Source organism: Lissotriton vulgaris, chromosome 2_1 (assembly GCF_964263255.1).
Source record: "Lissotriton vulgaris chromosome 2_1, aLisVul1.2, whole genome shotgun sequence".
Taxonomy (NCBI): domain Eukaryota; kingdom Metazoa; phylum Chordata; class Amphibia; order Caudata; family Salamandridae; genus Lissotriton; species Lissotriton vulgaris.
Genome location: NC_141687.1, coordinates 97,020,925 through 97,034,002, shown reverse-complemented (window position 1 = coordinate 97,034,002; position 13,078 = coordinate 97,020,925). Strand labels below are relative to the sequence as shown.

The 13,078-nt window shown below is 45.8% G+C and overlaps 1 protein-coding gene across 1 annotated transcript in view; it reads left to right on the top strand.

Annotated features, from left to right (window-relative positions):
• Positions 1-12,214, top strand: part of EXO5 (exonuclease 5) — a 62,188-nt gene extending 49,974 nt beyond the window's left edge. The window contains exon 6 of the mRNA XM_086954534.1: positions 11,498-12,214. Within this exon, the coding sequence (XP_086810660.1) occupies positions 11,498-11,965 (468 nt within the window). The 3' untranslated portion in view covers positions 11,966-12,214. The remainder of the gene's footprint in view (positions 1-11,497) is intronic.
• The last annotated feature ends 864 nt before the right edge of the window (positions 12,215-13,078 follow it).

Below are 13,078 nucleotides of genomic sequence, written 5' to 3'. Positions count from 1 at the left end.
CTGTTTAGGCGATATGCCTACACCATGTACTGAAGCCAAAAACTTAGGGATATGGATGGATCCCACACTCTCCTATGAGACACACATCAACCGTCTAGTAGGCAAGTGCTTTGGAGTCCTTAAGACTCTCAACAAAACCCTAGATCTCCTTCCTTTGGAGGCCCGGCGCACTATGACCCAGGCACTAATTACGTCACGCCTCGATTATGGTAATGTCCTTTTCCTGGGAGCTTCTAGCAAAAGCATAGGACGACTCCAGATATTGCAAAATGCTGCAGCCCGCCTAGTGCTTAGACGCCCACGAAGAGCCAACTCTAAAGCCACCCTGGATGCCCTCCACTGGCTCCCAGTGAAAAAAAAGAATAAAGTACAAAGCACTCCTAATATGTCATCAGATCATCTGGCATAAAGCCCCCGGCTATCTGACCGGTCTGGTTACCAGGTACGAACCACGTAGATCACTGAGATCTAGCGGTATGGGCACGCTTGTGACCCACCGCTACAGGAGAGAAAAAATGGGAGGTCGGTCCTTCAGAGTGGCGGCTGCCACAGCATGGAATAAACTTCCCATCTCTCTCCGCCTGGAGCCTTCAGAAACTATTTTCCGACGGAAACTTAAAAATTATCTGTTCTCCTTATAACTTACTTATTTCCCTTTGCCCCGCACTGTCCCCCCCCCCCTAATGAGTTTTTTCTCCGCTCTCTTTTTAGCGCGGGGACACGCCGAGATGGCGTACTTTAACCATGGGCTCTATAAATGTCTTTATTATTATTATTATTATTATTATTATTTTAGAGCATGTCAGCTTGTTTTTGTAGCGGTCCTCATAGAAGGCCTGTCTTGTTTGGTGTGGATATTATTAGCGGAGTCTTTAATCGAAGTTATGGTGAATTGTTTCGGTCTATGTTTGAGGTAAGACGCAAGCAGCTTTCCTGCTCTATTCCCCTCACATTATTTAAGCACTTTAAACCTATTGATCCATACTCCGACGCGTCTACTCACAAATGTGTTATATTTTTATTTCTTTTTAATAAGTTGGTCCAGAGAAGATTTGCTTTCTAAGTTAGCGGAGTGGGCGATTTCCAGAGCCTTGATATCTTTTTCAAGTGTCCAGTTCCATGTTCAAGTTTTTTGTTAGTCCGCGCTCTAATGCCTATAATGACGCCCTAATTGTAGCCTTTAGAGCATCCCAAACACGGAGATGTTTGAATCTGGGGAATCATTTGATGTGATATAATCCCGAATAGCGTTCTCTATTTGCCGGTTCTCAGGATTTGAAAGTATTTCCTCATTGAAGCGCCAGCACTTTGGGGGTAGTATAGAGTGAGAGCCTGCGAGTGTAGTACTGACGCATGAATGGTCAGAAACTAGTTTGAGTGAAAGGGTTAGAGGTAGAATATAATCAATTCTGGAGTAAGAATTATGTGGAGCCGAATAAAATGTATAGTCCCTCCCATCAGGGAGGCACCAGGAGTCTCTTAGATTAAATTTGGAACACATGCGTATGAGCGACTCGTGAGAGCGGGATGGTTGATATATGCATTTGGATTGACGGTCTAATAGGGGTCTAATAGGAGATTGAAGTCGCCACCTATAATCAAGAGTTAATCTTGTGGTATGCTCTCAATAGAGGTTGAGACAGATTCCCAAAAGTCTGGGTCGTCAGAGTTAGGTCCGTATATATTAACCACGTGGATGGGGTCCTCGTCTCTCATCATGTGGATAATTAATAGCCTACCATCGGCGTCATGAGTGTGTGAGATAATGGAGATGTTTGATTTCTTTGAGATTAGGGTAATCACCCTTCTTTTCTTGTGAACGGCCGAGGAGCATAGAGTCTGTGAGACCCAGTTAAGATTTATGAAACCTATATCTTCCTCTGAAAGCTTGGTCTCTTGAAGTAGGATAACGTCCCCTTTTGATTTTGCTAAGTAATCAAAGACCTTTCTGTGTTTCACTGGATCATTGAGGCCCTATGTTGAGATTTTCTAACAGGGATTTAGTCTGAGCTATCTAGAGGGTGGTGATCGCTAGGAGAGTGAACGACATATTGGCAAATATAATTGGGAAGACGGTGACTTTGAGTGCAACATATTGCATGGTAACCGCAGCAAGATATGGGACTAGTTATTTGTGGAATTTCTTTCATACAGACACGTGTGATGTCTGAATTGGATCCTGCACGCAGTGCATGACTTGTGATACTACAGAGGAGGTACTGTCAACCTAATATAAAAAACGGCAAATAAACAAAAGTGAAACAGCCAAAATTACATTTACCCCAACCCTCGTATACCCCCTCCCCTTTCCTCCTGCTCCCCTACTCCCCCATCCCTTCCCTCCCTCCCCACCCACCTCCTCCCCTCCCGAAAAATTCGAAGACCTGTCTAAAGGCAGCACAGAAAAATTAAATGGAACATTGAATCTTCAGGAGAATAATGGATCAAGAACTACACCACAGCTTATGCGTGGTAACTATCAAGAATCATAGGTGACTATAAGCACATGAGCCAGTGTACCCCTTTATACGGGTTTGGACAGATTCGAACTTGGCAAACAATGAAAATTGTCATGGGAGTACATAACTATATGTAGTAATCCACAGAGGAAACTTCTTATAAATTCTTGAAGTATCTTTAATGGAGTATAAGTTTAATGCAGCAACCTTCAGCAAACCCATCAAATACTGGTTTACATTAGAACATTCAGCGTGATGCAATTCCACAGCATCATGACTGCATCTTATAATTCTAAACATTACCACATAACCCAACCACAGAACCCAGAGAGTTCTAGCAAACTGCCCCAGGCAGGGACATAAAGTGGCATGAAGCCAGCTTGACAATAGGCAACTTTTTGTTAACAGGAACTAGTATAGAAAGCCATCTGGACAGAAGGAAGCTAAGATACTGAAACAAATTGCAATACCAGTGGAGCATTTTGACCAGGCAGTTCAAGGGATAGAAGAGTCCTGGATCTCCGTTTTCAGCTTGTTGGAAGATCCCCTGGTCAGGTCCATGCTCTGTGAGGCAGAATCTTCTACATGGCGTGCAAGGTCTTGAGTTGCTAGAGAAGAGATGTGGTCTGCCATTTTCGATTTTAAACTTCGACGGACCTGCAAAGGAAAATTGGATGTCTTTCGCCTTCAGTTGATCTCTCAAATGAAGGAAACCTTTCCTCGTTTCAACGGTCTCCTGGGTGAATATTATGTGTTGACCTTCCCAGGTGACGTGATGGTTTTTCCTGGCGAACTGCAAAATGACCTCAGCATGGTACCGGAGTGGTTTGCAGATCAAGGGTTGAGGGCCTTTTCTCCCCTGGACATTGAACGTTGGTATTCTATGTGCTCTGTCGAGTTCCAGGCGGTGTTGGAATGTAATCCCCGTGATCATCAGTATCCAGGCCTCAAGGAAGGCTACACATGATGCCGCAGCCTTCTCTGAATTCTCCGGAACGCCAAAAATATGTATGTTTCCTCCTGTTAAGATCCTCCAATTCGGCGTTTTGTCTTTTGAGATCATATGTGGTGTTCTGGAGATGTTTTATGATTTTGGAGGATTGGGAGGTCCTGTCATTCACGTCACGGATTGCTGTAAGTTCCAGTTTCATTGCATAGTATCTGTGTTGCTTTTTGGCGATTTAGCTAAGTCATGGACTTCTGCTAGCTTTTTTAAGATCATGGTCATCGTACTTGTTAGGTCTGACCTGGCTTTGATTGGAGATTCTGAAGGTGACAGTTCTGGACGTACTTTTGTGTTATTGGTTCTGCTTTCCCTATCCGTCATTGTCAGGCAGGGTTGAGGCGGGATGCGGGAATGCTCTGATGTGAAGAACTCGGTACCCTCACAATTGCTCCCACTTGCCCTCTCTTATTCTCCTGCTCTCTCTTGCTGTAAGCTCAGGATCTGTTAAATACCGCTCTGTTCCGGATGTTTGTGCCAATAGTAGTGATGAGGACGCAGGAACACAGTGCAAAGGATTGCTCCAGCGCTATTGTGAGAAGTGGCACATGCGGGTGGGAAGTCTGCTAGGGTCTTGACCTGGTGCGCAGATTTGCCTTGGGATTATGAAGTACTGGCTAGCACTTAGAAGAACAGCGCTTATTGCGGGTTGTAAACAAGTATTGCGGACAGGGTGTCGAGACTGGCAGACTCCCTGGTAGGGATCCCGACTCCCCAATCACCGGTGTGGGTGCAGTGAGAATCAGAGTAGCAACAGCAGTCCACAGATAGGTCTCATGCACGGATGGTTAGCTTAGGTTGCTCAGGTAGGCTTTCAAGGCAATGGGGTTTGTTTCACCATGCTGCGCTGTCGTGAATTAATGGGTGCAAACCACGCTGGGGTATTGGAGCAGGCGTCGCGCGTAGAGATCAGAGTGAGTGAGTGAGTGAGTGAGTGCGTGCGGGCTGTTTATCTGCAGGCGTCGGATGGAATCTTCCTGTGGCGTTCCTCCTAAGGCATTGATAGTGAGGCGAAAGGCCAGAGTGGGTATGATGGCGTCGTCATATCAGAGGTGGGTCCTGTGGTCTGAAGAGCTGCGAGTTCGCCTACTGTTGTCTATCTTCGCAACCACACTTCTATGTACCATCGGGAGACCAGGAGCCAAACAAGGAGCCAACTTGGTGCTTTGTGTGAAGCGGCTGCTTCCCTAGAGGTTAATTCAGGTTGTGGGTATAGGAGTCTGCAGTCGCTGCCATTTTGTGGCAGAAGCATGAGGCATCCAAACCCATACCTGCCCTTTCACAATTATCTGCAGAGATTAGGAGTCAGGCGGGGGCTAAAAGCAGAGCTCCTTGCGCTACGCTGCATACATCCCTTTTTAAGAGCGCAGGTACCAATGCAATTTACTGAGAAGGTGCTGTAATACCTCACTGCCAGTACGCGTTAATAAGTCGGGCAATACGGAGTCTGAGATCGGTGTTACTCCTCTCGTATTGGCCGCAACGCAAATCACCCACCTTTTGTAGCGCTGAGGTAGTACGGTGAAGCGCCGTTATTCAGACAGCCGGAGGGCCAACGGTGCCAGGATTAGGATAGCATCGCTTAACGGCACTCCGCCATCTTGAGGCTGCGCGACTCGGGTCCGTGGGTCTCTGGAAGCGATGCCGGAATTAGCTTTTCCTGGGCAATTAAAACAAGAGTCGTAGCGCCAGAATGAGCTACATGACGAGGAGAGGTGAAGCCTGGTCTTTCTGACTTCAAAATCTGCGGTTTATCTCCTGAATACGGCTTTGAACGCTCTTCTGTGTGCCGAGCCACGCGTTCAGGCAGCCATTGCTGCTGCCGTCCAAGCCACACACCCCAAAATGATGGAAGAACGGCTTCCAGTCTGGTGAGTGGCGCACAGATAGCCTTAAGGGTATCATTTCACTTGGCAATGCAGACGACCCTTATGACTACCTTGAAGGCTTCCGGTAGCTCTAGTTTAGCTCAAAATATTCCATAATAGCCATCTGGATCTCTTCTTTGAAAGCTGCATTGCGTAAGGGCACCCAATGAAAGATGCCAGGTGAATGCGTGGGGCAGAGTTTGGAGAATCTGCAGGACGAGCCTCACCGGGGAATGATCACAGAGAGTATGTGGCAGGTGAAGGATTGATATGGCCCATTGTTGTACATCCTTTGAGGTCAGCCAGAAGTTGATTCTGGACCATGCATTAAGGTGTGAGGAGAGACAAGACCTTTGTGCGTATCACGGTGTGTGAGTTGCCAGATATCTATCAAGTGTTTGTCCGAGAACAGTGTATTCAAGGTGTTGGCCGCCTGGGGGTGGGGGATGCTGAGAGATACTAGACCTGTCCCACGAGTACTCCAGTGACACATTAAAGTCTACCCCCAAACTGCATTTTCCGGGTACCAATTTCAGAAATTAGGTGAAACACCTTTGTGAAGATCTCTGGGACTTCAGTGTTGGAACCATTTATTGCAGCCAGTGTTAAGGGATGCTAGTGTAATGTATTGTCTGTCTTTGTCACTGAAATAATTGTCTGCCCTGGCAGGCCCTTTTTTAACAGGATAGTGACCTAGGAGTACGTTGAATATGTTGCTCCCCACCAACATGTGTAGGCCACAAGCGGGGGTCTTAGCCAGATGGGTTTCATGTAAGATGCCGATTTTGTGTCCAGTTAGATAGGCCTGTACCAATTGAGTCTTCCGGCCGTCGTTCAGCCCACGCACGTTCCATGTAAGACAGGACATGCTGGTCATCCTATCTTGTAATAGCTAGGGAATAACTGGATGTGTTTATGGTAAAATGCCCCATGTTGAGACCATCTGTATCCTATGTACCATGTACAGTAGACCATCGTACAACAAAGGAACAGTGCTTGATTTTATCCAACTATCTTTCGGAAACCATAGATATCCCCCCACAACGCCTTCCCCAAACTCCAAATAACATACTGCCACCCTCCCTCCCTCCAGCCACCCCAGCACTCCGTATAGGTTGTGAAAATCTACCCCATGAACTCAACAAATGGGAAATGATCCCTCGGGCTGTGAAGTCACTGGGCAAACAACCTACCAATAATGGCTGAGTGGCCAAGCAGTTGAGCCTATGGGGTCCCATGCAATATGGGAGCATGGTAATGTGGGTAACGAAGCAATTGGTGACATCACCATCTTTAACATCATTACAAGAACACTGATAATGATTATGTACTGTCATCTGGACACATCCTATACCCTTATCCCAACATTGAGACACCTATATAAAGTGTTTGTGGGAGATATCAGTAGTCAATAAGCTGCGCCTCCGCTGAGGAGTGCAGCGAGGCCGCCAGGAATCAGTTGGTCTTCGCTATCTGTTTTGCGAATTTCAAGGAGGTTTATCGTCTGTGAAATAATGTACTTCACTCGAGTGGGAGATCCTGAGCTTAGCAGGGTATGAGAGGGCATATTGCATGTCCGCCTGTTGCAATACCTTTTTGGCTAGTGGAAAATCCCAGCGGGCCGCCATCGCAGCCAAAGTGAAGTCAGGATAAAATTAGATGTTATTACCTTGATGTTGGATCAGTCCTCTCTCGCGGGCCAGCCTAAGGGTTGTATCTCGATAGTTCAACAGGTGGCCTACGATTGGTCGGGCAGAGATCCCCACTGGAGGATTGGTGCTCAAGGATCAATGAGCTCTCTCCACAATAAGGACGGGTAATAGATCCTCTCCGAAACTGTCTTGCAGCAGAGTCTCAACCTAGTCCTCCGTTTTAAAAATAGCTACGGTTTCAGGTATGCCCACTATGCGGAGATTATTGCACCTTGAGCAGGCCTCAAAATCTTCATTTTTGGCCTTGATTAGCTCTTGTACTCTATCCATTCGCAGGAGGTGTTCCTTCGATTCCGATTGAAGATCATCCACAGCCAAGACCAGGGTTTCAAGGTGGTCGAGTCTCGTATTGTGTGGATCTACCCGCTCTTTGACATGAACAAGGCAAGAAGTGAGCAGGTCTAGCTTGGAGTCTATTATTTTTAAGCTCATCTTCACATCCATGAATATCTCCTGGAGATCTGTATCCTTCATGCCTGTCTCCTCCATCTGTGCTGTGTCTGCATCTTGATACGAGGTATTTTCAATCTTACGAGTAGGGCATCTTTTCTCAAAGGAAAGCTTAGTCTGGTTTACATTGTTTGCCCATTTTTGTGGCCAGTTGCAAGTAAGAAGTCCAATGGTATCTTGGTAAGTAGATGTAGTTTTCACAACTGATAGGGCACCGGTGGGTGAGCAGTCTATCTACTTGCCACGGAATGCATCACAGATGTTCCGAGACTGCTATCTTGTTGAGCCCAGGCCCCGCCACACCTCCCAGATCAGGCCTCGCAGGAGGGGCATGAGAAGGCCTCTGTCCTGGGCAGGCGTACCCATCTTTAACTCTTGCAGACTGATAGAGTAACCCAGGTTGAGGAAGAGCTATGTCCAAAGCCTAGGCTGGGGTTCATGCTGATCAAATGCGACACACCGTGCTGCCTCAAATAATAGAAGACCGAGCACACACTTCTTGTTTCATCACTTGGTCTGCTTCGCCCAACGAAAGGGTAATATGCCGGTCACTTCCATTAATGAGGCATAACCGGCAGCATAAGTCGCAGACCCATCATATGGTGAGCCCGTCCCAGCTCTGAGTTCCGTCGACGGGCCATAGTTCCGACACCCCCAGCATGGGAAAAAGGCATCAAGACTGGCACTCAGTCCTGTGTGCTCACAGCCAGGTGGATGGGGGTAGCCGGCTCTGGAGTATTACGAACATGGGCCAGCGTACTACCGCGTATTGCACTGGTGTAGTCGCACAAGCGGGAACCCTCAATACACAAGGATTGTACTGTATTCCTGTCTGGGCCGACAGAGCCCCCTCACAGAGCAGCCATCTTGCTGCTCAGCGAGACCAAGCCCCCAACTGATATTTATTTTGTCATCACTAATGCTGATGAGTAACTTATTTCATTCATTCTTAGTGCATGAGGGAAGTTCAAAGGGGGGGTGTTGGCAACGGGCTAAGATGGGGGACGCTTATGCTTGAGGCTCCCACTCCCTGACCCATTATCCAGCAGATATCCTAGTCTGCAGTTGCTCGATAATGCCAACCTGGAGTATGCTGCAAGCCTAAAGTGCTCTAGAATGCCCTGCTGACTACCTGGGACCAAAGGAGCTAGGTAAATGGACCAGCGGCAATCAGTCCGGGGTCGGACCTGGGCCTGCTCCGCGTAGAGCTGCTGGGAGCGGGAGACAGGCAAGGCCCATGCAAGTGACTCACTAATACAGTGCATGTGCAGCTGTCTGTTGTCGTGAGGATGCTCTGTACATTTACACAGTGTTAAGTTGGCATGAGCTTATTAGAAGTTTAAGCGCCATTTGACTTTCCTACTCTGCTTTGCACATGACCCGCATTTGCGCTGGTGTTTAGAGAACACTAAGTATTTTGCTTCACACGAGTATAACTGATTTTGCTGCATTTCTAAGCTGCTTCGATAGTTTAGTCTGTACAGTGTGAGCCGAGACCGTCAAGGTTATCTTAGACACAGTGGTTGTTGTTCTAACTGATCAGTGCACGTTCTAGCCATTACACATATGCAGCTGTGGCCACCTCTGATATTGCAACGTTTAATAATGCACTGCGTATGCATGAACACGGACACTTGGAGAACATTCGTATGCTGAGAGCTCATGCAGAACTCAATGTGATCCACTTCTGCTGAGTACCAGTGGTATGGGGCCACCTGTCTAAGCCTATGAGACCTTCTATTAGTTACAAAATAACCTATTAGCAAGGGAGGGTGAAATCTAGGTATATGTAAAACCTGTTTCCATTTAGCATTATAACATGCTTTCTCCCTTTGTATTCTATGGAATACGAATTATGCTGGCAATCTTGTTTCTCATAATATGTCTGTTTGAATTAGCTAAGGTACTGCGCCTGAGATCACGGCGTTAGAAATAAATATTTCAAACTAGCTTGTGTCTCTAATTACTCCCTGTTTTGCACTGGTATGATAGTATAACGAAAGAGTGTTCCTGTTTACACCTTACCTGAGGTATCCTAAGTCGCATGTTCTGGGTTAACTAATCATTGGTGTATTTGCTATAGGACAAGGAACCATTGAGTCACTGATGCTAGCCTGGTAGGGGATTTTGGGTACTAACGTGAGTTTTGGTACACCCTAATTCGCTGAGGTCCTAAGTCTCTGTGCACAGTTCTGTATAGGAACAGAAATCCCTGCAACACTGGCACTTTGCTAACTGGAGTGGAGGTGGTGTTGGGCTGGCGTTTGCATAGTTACCAGTTGTGGCGGTGGACCTAGAGGCAAGGCAAGGCGAGCTGGCAGAGTTGCTGGAACGACTTGCGTGCATAAATTACGACACAAAATCGGACCGAGCCTATTAGCATGGCTCATTCAACAGGAGCAGATGTTGCACCCTATACAAGTCTTCCGTGACGAAGCTGGTCTGATACTTAATATGCAAGATGCTATACATGCTGAACTGGCCCTCTACTACAGGGCCCTATATACATTGAGAAGTGCATTTAGTGATTCACAACAAAATGCCTTTATCTCCTAAATCACACAACCGGTCTTAGACCAGGCTCAGCTGATAGATTTGGAAGAGCCTATCACTCTATAGAGATTGGTGCAGTGATAAAGGCCCTAGCCACAGGCAAGTTGCCAGGCAGGGATGGTCTTCCATCTGATTACTATAAAACCTATGCCCACATAGTGACACCACACTTGTAGCTGGTATTTAACACAGTGCTTGAAACACTGCCCCCTTCTATGCAGGAGGCGCTGCTTGTCCCCCTGCCCAAATGGGGCAAAGACCTGTCTGATCCTGGGTCATATCACCCACTGGCCTTGCTAAACACCGATTTTAAAATAATGGCTAAAGTGCTAGCGGACCGGCTGGCCCTCTAGTCCCGTCGTTGGTGGGATCTGACCAGAATGGATTTGTACCAGCACGCAACACCTCACTGAATCTCCGTCATTTCTTCACGTTCTTTGCCTACTCTCCCCGGCATTGGCCACAATCGGGCTGTCTGGTCCTCGACCTGAAAAAAAGCATTTAGTTCCCTGGAGTGGGATTAACTCTTTGTGATCCTTCCTAAATTTGGTATCACAGGCTGTTACCTTCGTTTGACCTGGCTACTGTACACTAGGCTGACAGGCTGGTTTATATCTGAGCCCCTTCTGGTAAATTGTGTCAATCGGCAGGGGTGCCCCCTATTCCTGTTGTTGTTTGCATTGGCGGTAGAGCCGCTGTTGGCGGTGCTCAGAGAACAGTGCCGTTATTCTTCCTCCAAAGGTATGAAAATGTTGCATGTATAACCCTTCGTGCTTATAACACTATGGATAATTATATAACCAGATGTATTAAAAAAACTAAAAAATTAGGGCAGTTCATATCGGACATATTTTGTTCAGCAGTCGCAAATACCATAAAAAAAGAGAGGGTTCGATAGCAATTACAGAGCACTCAAATTACATGATTCCATAGATGCAAGTAAATATGTGAGGCATTGGATAGGCCTAGCCCAGCTACCGTCTAGGTCAACTATGCGTCTTTAATTTCAGGGATATCCTATTTTGAATTACAGTAATAATGGATTCCTCACTACATGTTTGTTCTAGATTGAAAATAAAACTATTGTTCAAAGTTTCATGAAAATGTTTATGAAATGTGGTGCCCCTGATTATGCACTACAAAAGATGCTGTTGATTGACTGCATATGGAAAATGCCAGAGCAGGTAGGAGGGCTATAAAAGGGCTTTGCATGTTTGTAAAAAGCTTGAATTCCTTGTAATTGGCACCTTTCCTGTGCACATTTAACTTATCACGAAGTCTAAAAAATTGTCCCTTCAGCGGAGTTGCAAATCTCCTGTGAAGTATGAATTTGTGCCTGGAAATAGCAGTTCTACATAGAAATAAATGTTTGTCCTCTCAGTTCGTAATGTTTCTAAGAAAAGGGCATTTCAGACTTGGTTAGTAACTAATTTCTATCTTCTTCCCACTTAGGTTTCTATGTATAAGCTGATGTTTGATGCCATGGTGAGAGGGAAGATAAATTCAGAAAACCTTCTTAATCACCTTTGTTTGCGATCAAACCAGTCACTGGGACCACAGGTTCAGACTCATGCTCAGAAAGCTGGCTTTTCTGTGAGTACCTTTGGCGATCTCTTGGAGCTAACATGCCTCAACTTGACATTTTCTGACCTCCCTGCTATTGACAGTTTAAAAATTGAATACTGCCACCAGGAGAACAGCAGTCCACTTGGAGTGGAGATTGTGGACTTCAGGGAAGAAAGTGTACGAGAGCAACTTCAATACTACATTTCTTACTGGAAAGGACAGAGGGAGCTGAAAGGTGTTGACATAGAAGATGCTTGGAAATGCAGGACATGCTGCTTCTCAGAAATTTGTGAATGGAGGACAAAAAAGGCAGAAGAGACTTCACAGAAATTTCTGTCAAAAAGAGGAAAATAAAGACAGTTGTAGAGGAAAATAAAGACAGTTGTAGTGCTCTATAGTTTCTAACATCTGTGTATTGTTGCATCCAGAGTTTAAAGTCTGCGTAGAAAGCTAGGGTTCAGTGGACACTTGTAGTGTGATTTCATGCTCCAAATGTGTGGATTTGTCTGTGAATTCAAGGGTGATCTTCTAAAGTTTTGTCCACTGTTGAGCCACCAGGCATGGACCGAAGCCAGGTTTAAAAATTAAACATACTATATGCGATTTCTCTTTAAGATGTATTGTGTATATATTAGATTTTTGAATATTCTGAAAATCTGGCATGATTCCAAACCATATTGAGAGCCTCATTTATGAGGTTTTGGCGCAGGGCAGCACAGCAAGGAGTCTTGCTGCACTGCCCTGCGTCAAAAGAAATGGGCAAGAATGCGCTGTATCTATGTGATATGGCTCATTCCTATCCTTTTCCTCTGTGTTTGCGCACAATGAGCTGCCATGCACCAACAAGGACTCCCTTGGCCATGGTGTAAGGGTATCTGTGTTGTTAGGGTGATTGTTTTTGTGCCTCAAATCCTTGAAATCTATAACTCCCGTATCTGGATTTTTACCTTTTATGTAACATATTTCCTATTAAACCAGATATTCATCTCTGGAAATTATCTGATAACCATGAAGATTGGACGATTTCTACCCTGTCACCAGAGATACAACCCCGATACAGACTTAACCCCACAGTTGCCTGGGGACTGAGTGCAGACCGATTCTGAGGCAAAGAAAATAGAGCAAGAGCAAACTACCTGTGAAGGCGAGGAAAATAACAACTACCTACAGCTTTCCTTTCTCTCTCCCACCCAGCCACCCCCACCTAACAACCCATGGAAAGGGCTGGATTGTAGCCTTTTTAGGCTTATCTCTTGAAGATCTTATGTGAATTGAAATGAAAAGGCATTTGTAGAGCGCATCCATACTCGAAGGAGTGTCCTGGCGCTAGAGATAAGGTTTCCTGCATACCAAGGATGGACAATTACATAAAAGCCAGGTTTTTAGCTTATCATGCTGCTCTGCAATGCTTGGTATTTCATCATATTGGCATAAAGTAGACCGAGTAAGAGAATGAAGACTTTAATA